Source organism: Protopterus annectens, chromosome 10.part0 (genome assembly GCF_019279795.1).
Source record: "Protopterus annectens isolate FY-2018-M chromosome 10.part0, PAN1.0, whole genome shotgun sequence".
NCBI classification, from domain to species: Eukaryota; Metazoa; Chordata; order Ceratodontiformes; family Protopteridae; genus Protopterus; species Protopterus annectens.
This window is the reverse complement of record NC_056744.1, coordinates 889,853,164-889,875,131: the sequence shown is the minus strand read 5'-3', so window position 1 is coordinate 889,875,131 and position 21,968 is coordinate 889,853,164. Positions and strand designations below refer to the sequence as shown.

Below are 21,968 nucleotides of genomic sequence, written 5' to 3'. Positions count from 1 at the left end.
GGAGGAGTGGAGTCCAAGGGAAGAGTGGGTCGGACAAGGGTCCGATGCCACTCACCCCTCGGAGGAGACCAGGGAAGCCCGACCACCGAATCCCTCTAAGGAAGGTCTCAAGAGGAGATAAGAGTAGATGCCGAGGGTGCAGAAGGGGGGGTATCCGCTCCTCAGCCATAGCAGAAACTATCCCCGAAGACTCCAGCTCCAAACTCTGAGGTAGAGTCGAAGGAGGAACTTCAAGAGGGTGTGGCCTAATAGTCGTCTGTTGAGATGGACTATGCAGCATCTGGGCCAGTGCCTGTGATTTCAATAATCTACTGACCACCCTCTCTAAATCATGGTCTGAAAGCCTGGATGACCTAGATGATCGGCTCCGATGGCTCCGTTCCGAGAGGAGAGGCCGGAGCCGAGAGTATCGGTTCCAAGGAAGGGGACCTGGACCTCTTCCTCGAAGGAACCATCGGAGCCGAAGAAACCATAGATGCAGATGGAGCCGAGGACTTTTCGCCCGAAGAAGTCGATGCATCGGCTCCAGCCGGAGCCGATACAGACATAACAGTAACAGTGTCGGGGCCGGTCGGCGCCGACACCGAAGCCTGTGCCACATGGTGGTCAGAGCTAGTCGGAGCCGACACCGATGTGACCTTAACAGTATAAGATTTTTGCAAAACAGGATCGGCTCCAGCCGGAGCCGATCTCGACTCCGAAGGAGTCGGAACCGAGGCCACAGGCTTAGACACAGAAGCCTGGGCCTTGGAAGACTTTGAAGTCTTGCTCGAGCCGATTGCCGGAGAGCCTCCGGTTAAGGAGACCCCTTAAAATCAACTTATTTCTCCTCTCCTGCAGGACTCTCTGGGTGAAGGAATGACAAATCGCACAGGAGTCCTGCAGGTGGAGAGGTCCCAGGCAATATAAACAAGAAGTGTGACCGTCTGTCAGAGACATCTTCTGACAGCACGAGTCATACTTCTTAAAGCCTGAGACCCTTTCTTTGGACATAGTTGCACAAACAGAACACCACAACACAGTCCCAATCAGACAACTAAAGTTATCTAAAAAGTATTGTAACTAACCTCTCACATACACACACCCTAACAGGGAGGGGGATGGGAGGGAATGAAGGCCCGACTAAAGAAGGGAAGGAAAAATAATTTTAGTCAGAAAAGGGCTTACAATTAAGTAAAAAGGAAGGTATTTTAAAGAAAGGTGAAAAATATTAAATTTTAGGGGCAAAAAGCAGTTAAAAGCTAATACTTACCAGGAGCTGGCAAAAGGAGGACCTCATCGGCGAAGCGGCAAATGAGATCTGGGTACTTACCGCCTTGCATCATGGGATATGGGGCTGCCTCGAGCTGGTAAAAGTGACTCTCGAGCTTAGCAAAGTGCCGAGTCGGAGCCGAGGATCGGCTCCGAACCCATCAAGCAAGAATGAAGGCGAGTTTGACAACTTAACATTTCTTCATAAGAAATGTCTTGGTTTCGGACTAATTTCTTAAGACACTCGTCTATACGTGCAAAACTAATATTAACTTCCTGTAAAGTGACTTTCTCATAAAAATCATCATTCTGTAAAGTATCCTCAATCTTATTGATATATTCTTCTTGGCGCATTAACACAACTCCTGTTCCCTTATCTGCTTTCATAATTCGTAAAGATTTGTCATTTGCTAAGTCTGTGAGAGCTGTTTTTTCATGCAAAGTCAAATTGAACCATTTGTTATCACATCGTGAATTGAATAATTGTCTAACATCATTCTCACAAACTCTTAAAAACGCTGCTATAGTGTTATGCAGCGGAGGATTAAACACACTCTTTTTGCGTAAAATAGAATTATTTGACCTAATATTCAAATGACTATTAGTATTATCTACATTAGCACAACTGTTTTCTGCATCCATATTAACATCATTAAGCATCTGTGAAGTAGATGTGGAATTCTCACACTGTTGAGACTCTACTTCTGATCCATTCAACTCATTGTCTCCAAGTAACACATGTAAATTCAATTTTCTAGCAAACAGTCTTAAGTCCATAAGAACATTGGGAAGATATGCTCTTTGTGCCGGTGCAAAAGAGTGCCCTTTACTTAAAACCTTCACATGGTCGTCAGTCAACACCTTATCTGATAAATTTAAGACTGTGTAAACATCTGAATTGCCTGAAGGGAAATGAAGGGCAGGATTTCCCAACTCGAATTCAGAAGTCATTACTTGTAACTGCTCCTGGTCCTGATGTGTCTGGGTGGTATTGCGGTACCTTATTTTTCATAACCCTCTCCTCTTGAAGTTGTTTTCGCTGGAGGGGAACTGATTCTGTGACTTTTGTGGTACTTGGTACCACAATATATATATATATATATATATATATATATATATATATATATATATATATATATATATATATATATATATAGGGCCACTATAAAAATCAAAATTTCATAATCTCGGACATCAAAATCCCGATATCCAGATGTTCGAGATTTTGAAATCTCGAAACCCAAAAAATTAAAAATAAAATGAAAGTATTACAAATCACAATTCTGTAGGGGGGGATAGCCCCCCTGCAACCCCCACAACTTAAATATACTAACTCTGAGATCGCACTACAGTGAAGAGAATGGTTAAGTTACCGTTCCACAGCTGTTTAACGCTCTCAATTGTATAGCTTCGGAATTTCAAAACTTCGAACATCTGAACATCGGGGTTCTGATTTTTGAGGTTTTGACATTTCAAAATTACGAAATGGGCCCATATATATATATATATATATATATATATATATATATATATATATATATATATATAGACAGCTATATAGATATAGTTGAGGTTTTCCAAATTTGTGCTCCAGCTGTCTTTATATGTAGGTCCTCTGGAGCTCCTTATAATGGAGTGTGTGGAAGGCACCCTTACTCTTTGAAAAGATGGATAGTCATAAGGGATATGACCTGTACAACTTAGGCTACTTCAAAGTGTATTGAACATCTTTTCTTCTATTTAAAGTAGTCAGTGCTTCACTTACCACATTCTCTACTTTCTGAAAACCTTCTCAACACTTGCCCTTTGTTTATTAACCTTTTAACCACACTTCTGATTTTGTAAACTGAGTGAAATTTCAAGTAACAGGAGATTAGAGTTTCTCTCGGCATCTAATTGATCACATTTCCAGCTAAAACATGCATGTTGCAGATGCAACCATCAAAACTAGTTTTTGAGCCCCCTTTATACAATTTTATGACTGTAGCCTCTTTCTAGTCATTTGGAACTACACCCTTTAACGACTGAATAGTTCTGTCAAGGAAGCTGCTGTTAACTAAGAACAAGTGCCTCCTTTCACAAGCAACCCAGGAGCCCTGTCTGGTTATGTAACTTACTAACCACCTTCACTATGTACCTGAACAGGCACGTGAAACAATTGTAACATCCACAGAGGCTTCTTACAAAAAAGAATGCAAAGCATTGACATGTCCTATGTGGATCATCTCAAAGTCATACCTCTTATCTCCTACAACTATGCCTGGCACACAAGGCATCCTTAGATTCCACTTCAATGGACCTCTTGCATATCTGCAAAACAAATATTAGAGGTTGTGACAAATAGAACATGTTGGAGGTCATGCCTCAGATATTTCCTGTTCTCAGGAACACATTCCCCATCCAGGTGAAGCAGTGTTCTTCCCTAATGATACTTAAGTATAACCTGGACCAGTGGATGGGAAAACAGAAATTCACTCCTGGTCTTGTACCAGTTATTTAGGATTCAGGATTTTCTTCAACAAGTTCTATGGAAGAAGCAGTTCTGACCATAGCATTCAAGGAACTGAAATAACACAGTCACACTAGAGCTGATGTGCAGCAGTGTCTCAGTAGCTGTTCACTTGACTAACTTGTGCAAGAAAGGTAATCCATTTAAAGGCTGATACCACTAAAGTCAGAAAGAAGGTCATGACAGAAACAGAACTGACAGATCCAAGGCCACAGTGGATTATATTTTTTATATGGCCAGAGAGTGGGCAGATGATGTCTTTGAGACCTCTACTGGGAAGAGAAATAGAATCCACCTTACCATGCCCTTCCAGAAGGTTATCAAATTCTGGAAAAGGCTGGAAGGTAGTTTATCTTCTTCAGTGTTGAGAAGTCTAGGTAAGGATACCACTAGACATGAAAAACAGCTAAGAGTACAGATTTAAGGAGTGGAATCAGCCAGCATTCAGTGTAAGACTGCACCAAAGAAAAGCATTGTATTGCATTTAAGTGCTTAAGGAACCAAGTCCTTATACAATGATGGGGTCAAGGAAGGTTTCATTCTCTCTGTCAGACTCAGACAAGGGATCTACAAGCTATTTAATGATACAGGACCAGAAGGGAGGGTGAAAACTGTTCTTTTAGTCACTCTTCTTAAACTCCTGGTACCAAAAAATGAAACGGGAGTAGGGGCTAAACATAAAGCACATTTTCACTGGAAGCTAGATCAGCTTAGTGAGTAACAGGGTTACACACAAAACAGCAGCAAATGAAATCAACCCACAAAGGTCCTTGGAAATAAGTGAAGGAAACAACAGACAACCAGGTGTTACTCCAAGTGAATGCCTGGACGCTGCGGCTCTGTTCTACTTCTCCCATATGTTAAGGATTCAGGTTGATAAATTCCCAAGAGGAGCATATCTTGTAGTCTTGGAAGAGACCTTTATCTGACATTTGTTGGCAAAAACAAGCCTCAAGCTTTTCTTGATAATGACAGGTTCACAGGACTGAAATTCTAGTAGAATGGACAACTGTCAATTTGCTACAAGTCCAGGAAAAAGAAGAGTACCAAAGCTAGCATTGATTCAAGGTCTGGTAATAGTAAGGGTTCTGTGGACTTTTGACCTCTTTTTTAAGACAGAGAGCTCCGAAAAAATCAAGGTACAACATTAAAAGGAAATATGAACTATACGAGTCTGAAAGCAAATGGGGAATACTGGGTTGCAAACATTCTCTGACCAAATCACAGAAATGCCAAATTAAGTCAAAAGCCTGCACCTTCGAATGGCACAAGAAATGCCTATCCTAAGTGTACATCCACTACTGAAACCCCCCCCCCTCACACAAGGAAACATTTTACTACAAGTCTTAAACAGATGTAGATAGCATACTTAGCTTATTTGATGATTAGTATCTGAAGAGAAACTACAAGAGAGATTAGGAAAACTTCATTAGATACAAATGTAGTACTAAATATAAAAGACAAATAAAGATATCATGAACTGATTTATAGCAAAATATTTTATTGTATTATATGCAGTTATATAAGACTACAATGGATTTAATTGTTAAATTTAAATTGGGGGAGTGGTAATGTGGGTAATGCAGTGACAGGGTAATGATCTTTTGGAGTTATTTTCTCCTGTCAATTAATTACTTCTGCAAGTCTTTGCATTTAACCTGTACTATGCATCACAAAACTCACCCATTCACATTTTCTTAAGACGTAAACTGAAAGAAGCCATGACCAGTCAGGTAAGGGCATTCTACATTGCTCATCTCATAAGTAAGGGCACTGCATCCAGAAGAAAAGATGTTATAACCTCTTTTTACTCTTCCCTCATCAGGCCAATAATTGTGTACAATGCCCCTTTGGGTATGTACCTTTCCAAGCAACTAGAGAGACCGCAAAGGTTCTTCACAAGGAAAATTCAAGGTCTTCAGCATCTGTCCTATGTCACTTTATTCTGTTTAATACAGACTACTCACAGGTGATCTATGCCTTGCATATAAGGCAATCTTTGACCCTGCTTTATTGGAAATGCTGTATATCTGCAAGTCAAATGGTACACAGGTTATTTGCTCTAAAGATCTTAACCTGGTATGTGACATTAACAGAACCTGTATGAGGGACAGATTTGTCTCCCAGAGGTTACCACACCTTTGGAACGGACTCCCACTTCATGTCACACAGAGTACCTCATTGGCCCTCTTCAAACACAATCTGGACGATTGGATGGGTAACCATAAATTCAGCCCCAGGGTTCCACCTGTGTCTCTCTTGAACATCTAAGCATTTTTGGAGGGGATTTAAGATCCCCTGCACCTCATAAGTCCCTCACCATAATATATAAACACCAGGATTGTACCAACATAAAAGAAGAGGGCAATGTTCAATGACCTATCTAACTTACTGAATTGTTTTTTGACCAGCATGACTACTCCCTTTAATAGCTGCCACCAGATGGATTTTTTTGAAGATGCTCCTTCTAACCATGTTCTTTGTGATTTTACTGATGCATATCTGACATATACATTCTTGACAAAGTGACAGAAGAGCTAAAAAACTTGTACAGCACACAAAACCACAGTAGATAGAGAATACTAAAGATAAATTTAAAGAAAGGCAAATGACTGAAAAGTTACTCCAGTTTTGCACAACCTCAGGAAAAAAAGGATATTTTCCTTCTCAGAGGGTGTGAAAACTGAAGTTTAGAATGTTTAAAAAACACAGGTGTGGAATATATGCAGGTGGGATATGCACCCCTCTAAAAATATCTTGCGTTTTACTTTGAGGTTTGTTTTTAGGAGTATCAGCTTTGTTTTGTGAAAATTTGGTCATTACTCTTTTGGTAGTTTCTTCTTTGGTACTACAAAAGGAATCCCCAATTCCTCCTCCATCCGCAAGTAAATATAATCAACATTTTATATGCACTAATACACAGAAATAGCAAATATTTGATTATCAAAAATATGTCAGCCAACTGTACTTTATCAAGGCACATACGTGTCAAATTCTAGGAACTTCATAGGTTCATAGGTTCATACTAGGCTATCTGCCCTAGAGCATTTATAAGCCTAGCCAGAGTTGTGTGGCTTTCACCACCCCTTAGGTTGAAGAATACTATACCCATTAGTTTGCCATGCCTCTGTCCAGCAGTGATACAGAGATGATCCCCGGGGTAAACCTACGATCTCCCATCCACTGGTCAAGATTCCTCTTGAACAGAGCCAGCGAGGTGCTCTGTCTCACATGGACCGGGATTCTGTTCCACAGCATAGGGAGTCTCTGGGTGATGAATCTGTCCCGTGTTGATGTTTAAGTCTCTTGCTCTTGTGGCTCTGGTGGATTTGGATTTTTTGAGGTGGAGCATGTCCATTAATTCCGGGTTGGACATGGCCTTGTATGTCAGGCACAGGTCACCTCTGAGCAGACGGTATGCGACTGAATAGAGCTGGAGTTTCTTCAGTCGGGCAGCATATGGCATATTTTTGAGTCCCTTTATCCTTTTGGTGAGGAACTTTTGGGGTCTTTCCAATTGCTGCAGGTGTCGGGTAAGATACATTCCGAATGGGGCATTGTACTCAATCATTGGTCTGATAAGTGAAGAGTACAGGGGAACAATTACCTCCCTTGATCTGGATGTGAATCCCTTCATAATCAGGTGGGCAATGTAGAAGGTCCTCCTAACCACTTTGGCAATGTGAGTGTCAAAAGAAAGGTTTACTGTCAACTTAGGTCCCTGATAACCTCTTCTGTGCTTAATGGATTACCACCGATGTGGTAACTTGGGGTTACCTTGCTTTTACCAAAGGGTATGACTATACATTTTTTGGCGTTTAGCTTAAGGCCATGGCTCTGGCACCAGTTATCCGTTTCTATGAGACCTCTCTGAAGGATATCTGTGTCTGATGGATTTTCAACTATGGCACCCAGTTTGCAGTCATCTGCAAACTTTGTCAGCCACAATCCTCCTATGTTTGCCTGCACTTCTGAAAAGTAGATGCCGAACAAGAGGGGGCCCAGGACTGAGCCCTGTGGGACACCGCTTGTGACAGGCTTGGAGTCTGACATGGCACCAGCAACTCTAACCCTGTGGGTTCTGTCCTTGAGCCAGTTTGCAACCCATCTTGTGGCATATGGGTTTACATTTAAGCTGGTGAGCTTTTCTATGATACCTGAGTGGGGTATTGTGTCGAAAGCTTTTGCAAGGTCAAAGTAGGCTGTGTGAACTGCCTTACCCTCATCAATGGCCTTGGTGACTGTTTCAAAAAAGTCGACCAAGTTCAAGAGGCATGATCTGCCCTTGACAAAGCTGAATTGGGTAGGATCCAATGTCTGTAGGTCCCCTATGTCTTTATTTATGAGTTCCATTATGATCCTCTCATAGCTTTGCAGACCAGGCTTGTTAAGCTTATGGGGCGGTAATTACCAGGGTCCATAGAAGCACTGCCTTTGTGGAGTGGGACCACAGTTGCTGTATGCCACTCTTTGGGTACGTATCCTGTGGTAAGGCTAAGATTAAACAGCAGCCTTAAGTGTGGGTTTAGTTCCTCATTGAGTTTGTGTAGCACACAGCCAGGGACACCATCCGGTCCCATTGATGCTGTGTTTTTAGCTTTAGAGAGAGCAGCTCTCACCTGGGCATTTGAGATGATTGGGAGGATACACTCTGCTGGGATAGATATTTCTCCTTTTGGAAATTTGCACTGAACCTGTCTGCCAGTATGTTTGCAAGGTCTGTGGGTTCAGTGATTTTTGTATCATTTTGGACTAATTCTGAGCATATCTGGGAGTTTCCACCCAGATTTCTAACATAGCTAAAGAAGGCCTTATGATTGTCTTTTGAGTCCTTGGCGATTTTTCTCTCAAAGTTGGCCTTGGATGATTTTATGAGTGATCGTAGTTTTTTACTAGTATTGATCAGAGATGTCTTCCCTTTTAGGGATTTTGCTCTATCTTGTAGTAGCTTTCTCCTCTTGTTGTAAAGTTTGTTTATGGCTGGGGTCCACCAGATTGGGCGCTTGCCTTTGGTGGAAAGGGTCTTGACTTTATTTGGGATTGCTTGATCCATGCAATCGTGGAGGTGCTCGTAGAAAGCATTTGTAAGGGATTCAGCAGAGTGGGTTGTGGTTTCCAATGGCTCAGGGGCCTTGAAGGATACCACACCAGTCTTAAGAAGTGTGAAGTTGGCTTTTGAGAAGTTTTTCACTGTGGTCTTTTTTGTTGTGGGTGGGGGCGGGATGTGGATCTCCAGTGAGATTAGTTTATGGTCTGATCTCACCAATGAGGGATATACTTCCGCTGTGGAGCATTTTGTCCCTATGTTTGTGATGATCAGGTCTAGTATATTTTCACCTCTTGTGGGAATGGTGACAAGTTGGTCCATAGCATTTGAGTTTATGAACTCCAGGAACCTTTGGGCTAGGGTATTGGGGCTTAAGTAATGTTCCCAGTCTATGTTTGGGTAGTTGAAGTCACCCAATATGATGGTGTTTGGAGAGACATTTATACTCTCCAGTGTCTTCAGGAAGGCTGTGTGGAGTTCCTGAGTTTGAGAGGGTGGCCTGTAACATGTTACAAACTGTAGAGCAGTTTTGCCTATGGTTAATTGCACCTGAATGGTCTCTGATGCTTCGTGAGTTGCCACCGGCCTGGAGGTGTGGGTATCCTTGATGAATATGGATACACCCCCTCCTTTTGTGGTACGGTCCAGGTTTTGGGGCCAGAACGCATGATATGAGGTAAAACCAGATAGTGCCGGGATGCTCTCAGGAGCCTTGAACCAGGTTTCAGTCACAGCACAGACATCGATGTTCTTCATACTGAGGAGGGCTTCGAGGGCGTGCATCTTGAGATTTAGACTTCTGGCATTGAGCAGCATTACCCTTAGTTTTTTTCCATTATTGTTTTCTAGGGCGGTGGGTTTAGAATTTGAGCCTGGTCTAAAAAAGGCACTATGGGGGAGGCAAGAGCCTTTGCCAATATCCGTAAACCCAAGGATGACAGGTGCAAGCCGTCCCTTGCGAAGCAGCATGGCTTGTCAAGCATGTCATTCCAGGCAGACAGACATTGGATCCCCTTAGAATGACACCAGAAATTAAGCCAATTATTAAAACTGATCATTTTGTCTCTGTATTGTGGCATCATTCTTGGTGAAGGTAGGATACTGCTCAGGGTCAGGGTCATACCAGCCTGGGCTACATAATCTGAGAGCTCCTCTATGTCTCTTTTCATGTAGTCCAGGGAGGTACATCTCAGGTCATTCACACCGGCATGGACAATGACTGAGTCATACTTGTACTTGCTGTGGAGTGACCTGAGTGCTTGTGCTATGTGGCGGATTCTAGCGCCCGACAGGCAGCTTACTGTGACCCTCTCCTTGTTCAGTCTGGTGAGTGGGACATCAGTGTGTCTGACTATGGAGTCACCTATGACAAGTGTGTCTGGCATTGTGTTTGGCCTTAAGGGCTGTGACTGATTTGCACACTGACTTTGTGATCTATGTGTTGCTTGTGTTATGTCATGAGGTGGCAGTTGTTTGGGTGTCTGCTTTGGAGGCCTCTGCTGTTTTGGTAGATTTTTGATCAGTGTCTCCGAGTATGTCTTTGTGTGTTTATGTGTTTGATTTGTAGTTGTGATAGTTCTATGTGAGACTGGGTTTATGGTGTGTGTGGTTACCTTCTCCTCCTGTCTGGTTTTGCCAGTCCTGAGTTGAGAGAGCTCAGCCTCCAGTTTGGCTATATAGTTGCATCTCTCGCATGTATTTGTGTTTTGTGGGAGGAGGAGAGGGTTGTCTGTGTACATGAGGCAATTGTAACATTGCCTCAATATTCCCAGATTCACCAGCTGAGCAGGAGAGGATGCTAGCAACTGACCCTTTGACATGCTAGAAGAAATGAAAAAGTTTGCTGTGTAACTGAGTCAGAAAGGACCTATAGGGAAGTGGGTACTCAAGGGGGTTTTAAGCTAGTGAAGTACTTTGTATAATATAGAAGTGCTCTACCTGACTAAAAATGCTTTAGGAACAAGTGCTGAGCTTTACAGATAGAGAATAGACTGTTTAGATTACAAGTAGAGCAGTTCTAAGGGAAAAAATGAAGAGCAGACTTTACGGAGCCAGAAATAGTTTAATCTTGTTTAACCGGCGCTGCCCGATGGTGCTCTAGTGGCAACTCCACACTAAATGCAGAAAAGGCAATAAGTCAGTAGTACAGACTAGCACACTTTAGTGGGCAGCCAAACAATTAAATTAAACAGCAAACAAACACTTTTCGACTTGAATTAGACTAATTTCGACTAAAATGTACTTTTAAGTGCAGATAATAAAAAATGCAGTAAATAACTATGAAAACAGTTAAAGCTTGCTTTAGGTAAGCAGTAGAAGGTAAAACAAATATAAAAAACAGCAGGATACTTAATCAGGAAAGCAGTCACTTTTTTCAGTTCTCTGTAGCCAGAAAGACTCAACAGGACCACGTGGAGCTGTGTCTGAGCAATATGGCTTCAAAAAATGCCAGAGGCAGATTTTAACCAGGAAACTTCAAAAGAGCTAGAAATGGTCCAAAATGACCAATTACTACAGCTTCTTGTGCTGAGGTCACTTCCCTCAAGGACAGGTAGGCTATTCAAGGCTCCCCACTCCCACTGGTGAGCTAAGAAACTTCCTTCTATCCAAGTAAGGCAATGGACAACACAGGAACTACAACACAGCCCAGGATACAGCAAGGCCTGTAAACTGGTCTAACTAGTTTAGGAGAGGCAGGAAAACAAGGAATATTTTTTTGGTTTTTTGTTTTTAAATAGAAACACACAGAAATGCAGAAAAGGCAATAAGTCAGTAGTACAGACTAGCACACTTTAGTGGGCAGCCAAACAATTAAATTAAACAGCAAACAAACACTTTTCGACTTGAATTAGACTAATTTCGACTAAAATGTACTTTTAAGTGCAGATAATAAAGAATGCAGTAAATAACTATGAAAACAGTTAAAGCTTGCTCTAGGTAAGCAGTAGAAGGTAAAACAAATATAAAAAACAGCAGGATACTTAATCAGGAAAGCAGTCACTTTTTTCAGTTCTCTGTAGCCAGAAAGACTCAACAGGACCACGTGGAGCTGTGTCTGAGCAATATGGCTTCAAAAAATGCCAGAGGCAGATTTTAACCAGAGAACTTTAAAAGAGCTAGAAATGGTCCACAATGACCAATTACTACAGCTTCTTGTGCTGAGGTCACTTCCCTCAAGGACAGGTAGGCTATTCAAGGCTCCCCACTCCCACTGGTGAGCTAAGAAACTTCCTTCTATCCAAGTAAGGCAATGGACAACACAGGAACTACAACACAGCCCAGGATACAGCAAGGCCTGTAAACTGGTCTAACTAGTTTAGGAGAGGCAGGAAAACAAGGAATATTTTTTGGGTTTTTTTGTTTTTAAATAGAAACACACAGAAATGCAGAAAAGGCAATAAGTCAGTAGTACAGGCTAGCACACTTTAGTGGGCAGCCAAACAATTAAATTAAACAGCAAACAAACACTTTTCGACTTGAATTAGACTAATTTCGACTAAAATGTACTTTTAAGTGCAGATAATAAAAAATGCAGTAAATAACTATGAAAACAGTTAAAGCTTGCTCTAGGTAAGGAGTAGAAGGTAAAACAAATATAAAACACAGCAGGATACTTAATCAGGAAAGCAGTCGCTTTTTTTCAGTTCTCTGTAGCCAGGAAGACTCAACAGGACAACGTGGAGCTATGTCTGAGCAATGTGCTGAGAAATCAGTAGTGATTTGTAGAATGAATTTCATAATGTGCATTTTAACTGTAACAATTATGTATTTTAACGAGTATAGTAAATCATCATAGGAATACAAAAATTAAGCAAACGCGTCTCGATTATTTCATGTTTCAACAATGGTATCCACCATCCATCCTCAACCCCTTTTCTCATTTTGGCACATGGGGTCAGGGTGTCATTTCAACAGTGACAATCGTCTACAGACAAAGTTTATACAAAATACAAATGATGCAACAAACAAAGTAACACTTTAGCCTATGAAAATTTTAATTCCGTGAAAATATTCTCAATAGAGAATACAAATTTTAAACAAAGTTTTTAACATTAAGAAATCAACATCTGCACAGGAGTTACAAATTATGCAAACTGGTAATCTGATAACATTAAGACATCTCACAAATGCATATTGTCAACACTACTGAAAACAATCCAATTTGTGGTCTTAACTCCTTTCTAGTTTTAGTGTCAGTTTCTAACACAAACAAAACAAAAGAGCAGCATGCTTCCACCAAACTCAGCATGTTAAGGGTAAGTTACTTAAAAATGCTGTTAGTATTTAATGATTCGTGAAAAATTTGTTTGACTTCTAAGTCTTAACTGTTTTTCTTGTCCACGGTTATTCAAAGTGACCATAAAGCAGTAAACAAATGAAACACAGTTTATCTGTCGTATGAATACTATCACAGTATATTAACCATATGTTTTATACAAGTTCCCACATTTCAGCCAAATATTAAAACAAACATATGCACCTCAAGTGGCAGGGTGTATTCATTTCACACTAGTAATGTAACTGGTGATTTAAATACCTTGTAATATAACTGTTAATCATCACATAATGGTCCTTTTAGCTAGATGTGAAAAAAAAAATGATTTTTCAATTCAAAAGTGTGTCAGGACTTGAATCCAAATGACTACTACCACTACTGTACCACAAAAAGTGGCACACATTTATTAAAAAATGTTTAGAACCTTTCAGAAAATTGTAATGATAAAAGAAGCATAGAAAGTTTTAATGTTAATCAGTTATAAAATGCATGAAAGGATAATCACCAAGTACATTAGATGGGATGCTACTCTACATGACTGACATTTTACACATATATTCATTTTTTTATTAATGCTTAAATAGGAAAGTGCACAGTTAGAGAAGTCACAAAGACTTGATTCGTCCTTGCACAGAACAAAATGTTATCCTCAACATCATTTCAATGCAGTGGCTAGATTACCCTAAAGGAAGTATTAACAGTCAATTCATAAAACTCCCTTATAAACACCATAAACGGAGATATTTATAAAAAATAAACTGATGTAAATAGATAAAATACTTTAGTATTAAAGCAATATAAACATCAAGAAAATGTTCAGTTGTACCACAGTTGCTATATTAGAAAAAGTAAACTCAGCTGTAGAGCTGAATGATAATTACTGAGAATAATCAAAAATACAGTGGTATGAAAAAATGTTAAAACAAAGCCCTTATAAAAAACATACTGTAGTACTGGCAACCAGCAGAGAACTAGGCACTATTCAGAAGAAAATGTTGTTTAAGGCAGATTACAGAGCAAGCAGAATACCTTCTGAGCAGTCCTCGTTTCTTAGTAGTGTGTGATGTATACCAGTCATGCTGAATGCCACATGATTCATGCTTCCCGTAATTCAGTTTTTCAAAAAAGAGAAAATTTCATAAAGCCAATTCTGCAAGACGTGCTCTGGCACATGTAAAATACTGAAAATTCTTCAGAATCTAATCTTCTAAGCTAAATGTATATCCTTTGTTCTACACTGTAATGGCTAAAATGCAACAAGGAATGTAGATGGTGCAGAAGGTATAGCACAAAAGAATACGGCACACATGGAAAAGACATGACTGGAATACAAACACATGAAATGTTAAATTACACAATGAACTGCAATAAAGATACACACTATTATGAGATACATCATAACAGACACAGGCTGATGTTTCTAGGCATGCAGAGGCATGTTAGGGCGAGCATGTGGGATGGTACAGGCAGGTGGTTAAGATGCAAATCCATGATCTCCTAGCCAAATTAAGATCTAAAGAAATGAAAATGGAATGTACAAGTCCAGGTTTACAAAATCACCTGCTTGAGTCTCCATCCTCAGTGTGCAGGTGGGGAGTTAACCTCAGACTAAGATATTCTCCCTTTCACCTTCAACAGGCCTGTAGTTTAAACAACCTGCTCAATGTGAAGGGACTATAATGGGTTCCAACACATGCCAGTCTTTCTGGTAACAGTTTATGATTAATGACAATGTTGACCATGTTAGTGAGAAATGCAAGTCTGCATGCTCTCATGCAGTTTGTTTCCCCTTACTTATTTTTGTCATCTTATATTCCCCACCCCAGAAAAGCAGCTGCATGTAACCGTCAACATCTCGCCCATTTTCTTAGAAACCCTCCATTCAGGAACCTGCAGTCCAAGAGGAAAACAAAAGAAATTTAGTTAATGTCTGCTACAACAATTACAAAGAATATTAACAATCATAATTAGTTACAATAATGATGGTTGTTAATAAATTAAAGAAAATACTGACTGCAAAAGATAATACAGTCCAAATGTGCAAAAAAAAAGTAAATTCTCAAAGTGAATAGATGTTAAGTTAAAAATTATTTTTGAAACCTTTTGTTACCTATGAGTTTTCTGGAAATATCCCTAGACAGAACACTTAAAATGTAAGTAAATAAAAACATACTTTTTAAAATGAACAAAAGCATCAATCATATACTACTTTTCAGTGGTACACCTCTCCACCACCAAGAGTACATCTAAAGACAGACATGTCATTCACATTTCAGGTTTTTCTGTTGCACACTACTCAGTCCACTTTCACTGGCAAATAATGCAATAAAGTACTACTCTTTAAAAATATATACTTGCAATTCATCAGAGAATATAAAATTCTGATGTATCCTACACTGCCCCTTTTGAGATTTACCAAAAAAGGCAAAAATAATCCCATCACTGACTTTGGACTTTATTCAAGCAATGAAAAACATAATATTAATAAATTATATTAAAGCCTATATTAAAATTTTACCTTGTTCTATCTCAACAGTGTTCACATTACAAATGTAGCAAATATGCAACTCTTATCTGAAGACGTGCAAGCTGTGGTAGGCATTGAAATACAGCTGAGAACCCATAACACACTGACAGTGTTAATCCAGCTTATCCAAGCACTAGGAAAAACACAAACTACTCACAAATGTCAATTCCTACTTTACTTAATTATGGTAGAGGTGCCCTTTTAAAGCCAGAGAGCTTTATTGCCTTTCTTCTGATATGGATATCTTAACTCTATTCACAGGAAACTTAAAAAAGACCCAGATGGCTAGCATTTCCCTCAAGTATCTGACAGCAAGGTCCCTTCAGAGACATGATCCCACTTCACAACCTAGTGATCTGGCTCCACATTTCTTACAATTGACACCAACTTCCCATTAAAGTCATTAATATTTTGATGAACTTACAGTTGCATGAGGTACTTATACTTCAAGCAAATCTTCAAGGAGAGGCTACAGTAGCAGAAAATCATTAAGATCTGTGTTTACTCACTCATATCTTTATCCAAATTTTGTTCAGTTGTCCCATTTCACCATGAAAGTTGTCAACACTGGTCTCATATTTGTGAAGGTAATGATCGAAGATGTACAAGGCACTTCCAGCAATGTCATGCTCTCCCCCTCTTCAGTTCTTTCAGCTGGTTAACAAGACTCGAAGGAAATACTTGTGACACCCAAATTTCAACTGCTAAACAATGTAGATAGACTACTGTAGTAAATTGCTAATACATAAAACTGAGAAGCATTTGTAAAATGTAAGCTTCAACAATAACTGTGTACAATTCCCTACTATGGGAATGCAGAAAGAGTAGCTTTACTGTTTCAGTGATCCCTCCTACAAGATCTACTTTTATGGCAAATACCTTGTATAAAAGGTGCTACCCCTCTTCATTGAAGGTTAAAGTAGAGTAAAGTAAAACATTTCATTAGAATTTCAAGCTTTACATTGTCAGTGAACTGCCGCAGTGGTACTGCGGTAGCGTTGTTACCTCACAGCAAGAGGTTCTCTTGTTCATTTCTCGGCGTGGCTTGGGAGTGCCTTCTGTGTGGAGTCTGCATGTCCTCCCTGCAGTTGGGTAGCGTTTGAAAGATATGTGTGCGTAAATGGGCATGCCTTCATTGAAGGTTGGGCATCGAGCTGGCACTTTGGCGTTTCGTAAAAATCTACTGCCAATCATTAGCGGACCGGAGTTCTGCTGTGGCGACCCCTTTACCGGGAAAAAGCTGAAAGACAAACAACATTGTCAGTGAGATGTATACAGATACTGTATACCCTTATAGCTTAGCAGCATCAAACCATATCCTATATCTGGACAGTGCAGCCAGCTTATAATGTTTGGTGAATGTGTGAACAAGCTAGCCACATGGCAGTTTCCAGTACATTTCATGCAGAAACATTTCTAAAGCAAGCTGCTGAGTTTACTGTTGCACTGGTGAAATGTCCTCTGATGGTACTTAGCAAATCGTTCAACATACTTGTCATAACAAAACTTTGTGCAATGGTCCAACTGCTTTCATGTTTGTTTACGGACAAAGAGGAGGAAAGCATTGTTGCTCCATTTTCCTGAAATAGTACAGTTGTGTACATTTACCATAAATGTAGATGTTCGTGTGCATTCACTGTTGCAGTCCTGACCTTATGGGATTTCCTGCTTTGGAAGCCCTTGGTTGGCCCGACTACCTGAGTTAAAACCCCCCTCCTCCCTGGGTTGACAGGTGCCTTATCCTGATGCAGGATGGTTGGGTATAAAGGGAGCCAGCCAACACCATGACATAATTTTTTTCTTGCCCCTAGAAGACAGCACCCCCATAGATGAACCTTAAGCAAGGGACAAGGTTAGAGGAAAGAAGGCCTGTGGGGCATCCTGGAAGAGCAGGACAGAGAAATAAGCTATTATTGTAAGGAGAATAGTGGGGATGGAGGGAGGGAAAGAAGACTGCAACAGTGAATACATGAACATCTACATTTATGGTAACTGTACCCAACTGCATTTCTTCGTGCTTCACTGTTGCAGTCATGACTTATGGGATGATTCCTAAATCTGAGACAAGGGTGGTTAGGTGCTTTAATGGAAAGAGAGGATGCCCTGCAAGATGAGAGTGATAAATCCTGCTCTGGACTTGGAAAGGGCTGACAGGTGGCAATGCTTGGTAAAGGTATGCGCCGATGACTAGGTAGCTGCTTCCAAAATGTCTTAGGTAGCTACTCCTATCAGGAATGCAGTGGAGGTAGATGGTGACCTAGCTGAGTGGGTCCTAACCAATTCAGGAAACTTTTTGCTGTGGTAGGTGTAACAAAAGGAAATAAAGTGGGAGATCCACTTGGAGATGGTTTGTTTGGAAACTGATTTGCCTTCAGAGCCTAAGGCAAAGCAGTTGTTCTGATTTTCTGAATGTTTTAACCCTGTCAAGGCAGTAGCAAAGTTGCCTGTGTACATCCAAGGAGTGAAGGATTCTCCCTCCCTTGTTCTATGGCTTAGAGAAGAAAGCAGGCAAGCGTATACTGTCCATGACCACCTTGCAGATAAAGGAAGGATTAGTACTGAGCAAAACTCTGACTGGATGGAAGATAAGAAAGGGTTCCACTGCCATGAGGGCCTGCAACTCAGAGACCCTTCTAGCTGAGGTGATAGCCATTAAAGGGGCAGTCTTCAAGGTCAAGAATTTTAAATCAGCAGAATCGGCTGGTTCAAAGTGGGTAAGGCCAATTTTTCTAGGACAAAGCTGAGGCCCCAAGCAGGGGTGGAATGCTTCATGGGAAGTCTGACGTGCAGCATTCCCCTAAGGAACTGTTTCACTAGGGGGTGGGAAAAAAATAGAGGAACAGCAGGGATGTGGGCTGAAATGGCAAAAGTGTGCATCTTAATGGATGAAAAGGATAGGTCTTTGTCTGCCAAGTTAGCCTGGGACTATAAAAAGGATGAAATGTTGGTTGAAACAAGGTTAAGGCCTTGCTGCTGGCACCAAATAGAGAATCTTTCCCACTTGGCAGAGTATGTTTTCCTAGTACTGGGTCTTCTAGACTCTGTGGATATTAAGCACCTGACTACTCAGGGAGTGCTCCGGGTAGAATTTTGATGAATCATCCAGGCAGAGAGTGGGACAGTATGCAGGTTGGGGTGCACAAACTTTCCCTTTGCCCGAGTCAGTAGATCCACTCTCTGAGGTAACTGCCAAGGATTTTCTTTGGTCAAACTCAGTAGCAGGGGGTACCAATGTTGCCTGGGTCAGTCTGGAGCTGTCAGGATGACCCTCAGTCCTTCTTCCCTGATTTTTAGGAGGATGCTTAGAAGGAGAGGCAGGGGAGGACATGCATAAAGAAATAGGTGGCTCCAGAGGAAGGAGAAGGCATCTGTCCTCCAGGCTGTGTGAAGTTTCCTCCTGCAACAGAATCTTTTTAACTGAGCACTTTTGCTGGTGGCAAAGCGGTCTGTTTGAGGGGATCCCCATTTCCAGACTATGCTGAGAAATGTTTCCCGATGCAGCTGTCACTCATGGGGATCCATGAAGTGTTTGCTGAGGCAATCTGCTAGAGTGTTTTGTGCCCCAGGAAGGTACTGAGCCATCAGGTGCAATCTCATTGCATTGGCCATCTCCCAGATCTACAATGCCAGCCAGCAAACAGGGTAGATGTGGGTGCTCCCTTGTTTATGTACCATGTGACTGTTATGTTGTTTGTTTTGATAAGGACCCCTGGTTTCCAGTGATCCTTGAAGCTCACCATGCCCTTCTGTACTGGCATCAATTCCTTCCAATTTATGTGCTTGTGTCTGAACTGCTCTGCCCATTTGCCCTGGGAAAGGAGGTGCTGGAAATGGACTCACCAGGCTGTGTCTGATGCATCCATGGTTAAGGTTTGGCCATGAGGGATGAATCTGAAGGGAAGACCCTGGTTCTGTACAGATGCTCATGCCCTCCATGCCAATTTCTCCCTGAGGCAGTGAATTAGCCAGATTTCCATCTCCAGGGACTGTAAGTGCTGGCACCACAGAAGTTTCCTCATGTGTAGCCTGGCCAGAGATATCATTAGTACACAAGATGCCATGTAGCCCAGTTCTCACAGGAATTCCCTGGCTGAAAGGCACTACCTCTGCATAATGTCCTGGAAGCACTGGGTTAAGAAGGAAGCCTTGTCTGAGGGAAGGAAGGCCTTCTGGAGGCAGGAATCCAGCACAGCCTCCAGGAAAACTATCCTGGTAGAAGGGTTTGTGCTGGATTTGCTGAGGTTTAATGTGAATCCTAGGAAAGAGAGTAGGGTCTCGCTGAAGGCCAGATCCTTGAGAGCTTAGACTGACTCCTGGCCTTAATGAGGCAGTTGTCCAGATAAGGGTAAATTTGGATGCCTCTTGTTCTGCAGAAGGAGATCACAGGGGCCAAACATTTTTGTGAAGACCCTGGGAGCAGTGGACAAGCCAAAGGGAAGTGGAGAATTGAAAGTTACTGGTATCTGCTCTGAAGTGAAGAAAATTTCTGCAGAATTCTTCTTTAGGTATGTGTACGTAGGCATCTTTCAGGTCTAAGTGACCATTAGAGCCTGAAGAGTGATCAGGGGAAGAAGCTTTTGAAGAGTAAGCATTTTGAATTTTAGAACTAGGAGGGACTGATTGAGGATGGACAGATCCAGGATAGGGTGCCAACAGCCTTCTTTCCTGCGGACCAGAAACAGCCTGGAATAAAACCCTTTTCCTATGTGGTGGTCTGGTACTGGTTCCACACAACCCTGAGAACACAGGCTGTGAAATCTGAGACATGGCCTCTCCCCACTGGTTCTGTGGCACATTGGGGTAGCCTGAGAATCTTAATGGTTTTTTAAAACTGAACTTGTAGCTGTTTGAGATTACCTCCAGAACCCACTTGTCGGAGGTGATGACGGCCAAGTTTTCCTTGAATAGGGAAACGTGGTTCCTCCTAACCTTCCTCCTGCCTTGTCTGGGGTTGGGGGTGGGATGAGTCATTGCTGATCTCTGCTTGGACCCTTTGGCCTAGAACTCCCCAGCCTGAGTGTTCCCGAGGACCACTGTCTTGCCCCCTGTGTTTGCTGCTGTTGCTGCCTATGAGGCCTTTCTCTTTGGGTTTTCCTCCGAGTTTTGATTGGGATGGAAAGGACCAATACTTAGTGGGAAAACTCCTACTGAATCAAAATGGTTGGACCTGGAGGAAGTCTTTGACTGTTTGCATGGATTTTGCTTTATCCTTCATCTTTTTTTTAACACAGCCTCAGCCCTTGGTCCAAAATGAAAGTCTAATCCAGGGATGCATCTAACAGCTTAGACTTGACATGTTCTGGTAATGTCTGTTGCCTAAATCAAGCATGCCTTCTGATGACCAAGCCAGAGACAGCACCTCAGGTAGATACTTCTAGGGCATCATATCCTCAGTGCAAGGGAGTGCCTAGCTACCTGGAAACTGGAATGGCAGAGATCTTGCAATTCGCTGGATGTGTTTTTGTCCTCCAGGGAGGAAATCTTTTGCTTCAGTTTTTCCAAAACACTCTGCTGGAATTTTATCATGTGGGAGGTACAGGAAGTGTAAGCCCTTTTTCCAAACCTGTCAAGGGCCCTGCTTTCTTTGTCCATAGGTAATGGGTTTTTAGAAGTACTAGCTCTAACTTCTTTGGGGCCTGGGGTGACAACTTCTAGGTCAGCAGAGTGGTTCTTAAGAAGGAACTTATGTGAGTCCAGTACCCAGTAAAACCTTTCAGGTTTACGAGGGGCTGGGGTAAGAGAGTCCGGCTTGAGAGATGATTTCATGAAGACATCTTCTACCACTTCTAAAACTGGAGTAATAGCTAAGGGTTTGTGTTGTGAGTGAACAAGGAACTACCTGACCCTCTTTTTAGATTGGGGCATTCTTGTGCCTGCCACTGGAAAAACTCTCTGGTAATGTCCTCAGGAGGTGCAAAAGGTGACACCTCTTTCAAATCAAAATCCTCAAAGGAGGTAAGGATGGGTTTATTTTCAAGGATGGAGTCGTCCTCATCAGAGTCTTCATCTGAATCAGGAAGTTCTGACAAGGTCTCTGGTGTAGGGTCCCTCTTCCTTTTTCCTGGTGAAGATTCGGGGAGGGCTTGCCTGCCTCTGACTAAAGAAATAAGGTCCTCTGCCATCCTTACCAAATTCTGCTGATAACCTGTGGGGCAGAAGCTGGTAAGCCTAGGCACAGTAGCTAAGATCAAGCTCTTTTAAGGTGTAGCTTTTGTCTTGGTCCTGTGCATGTCTGCTAATCTGACACCATTTTCTTTGAAAGAAATACCCACTGCTGGCAGACACCCCCCGAAGGGACATCGCTGATTGAGGATCATTTGCGGTAAGCCGAGGTCTGCTTATTGACTACTGACCTGAC

The 21,968-nt window shown here is 41.7% G+C and overlaps 1 protein-coding gene across 1 annotated transcript in view; it reads right to left on the bottom strand.

Annotated features, from left to right (window-relative positions):
- Window positions 1-12,781: 12,781 nt before the first annotated feature.
- The window catches only part of FNBP1L (formin binding protein 1 like), an 879,562-nt gene continuing 870,375 nt past the window's right edge, over window positions 12,782-21,968 (bottom strand). Inside the window, exon 11 of the mRNA XM_044086824.1 lies at window positions 12,782-14,973. Within this exon, the coding sequence (XP_043942759.1) occupies window positions 14,966-14,973 (8 nt within the window). The 3' untranslated portion in view covers window positions 12,782-14,965. The remainder of the gene's footprint in view (window positions 14,974-21,968) is intronic.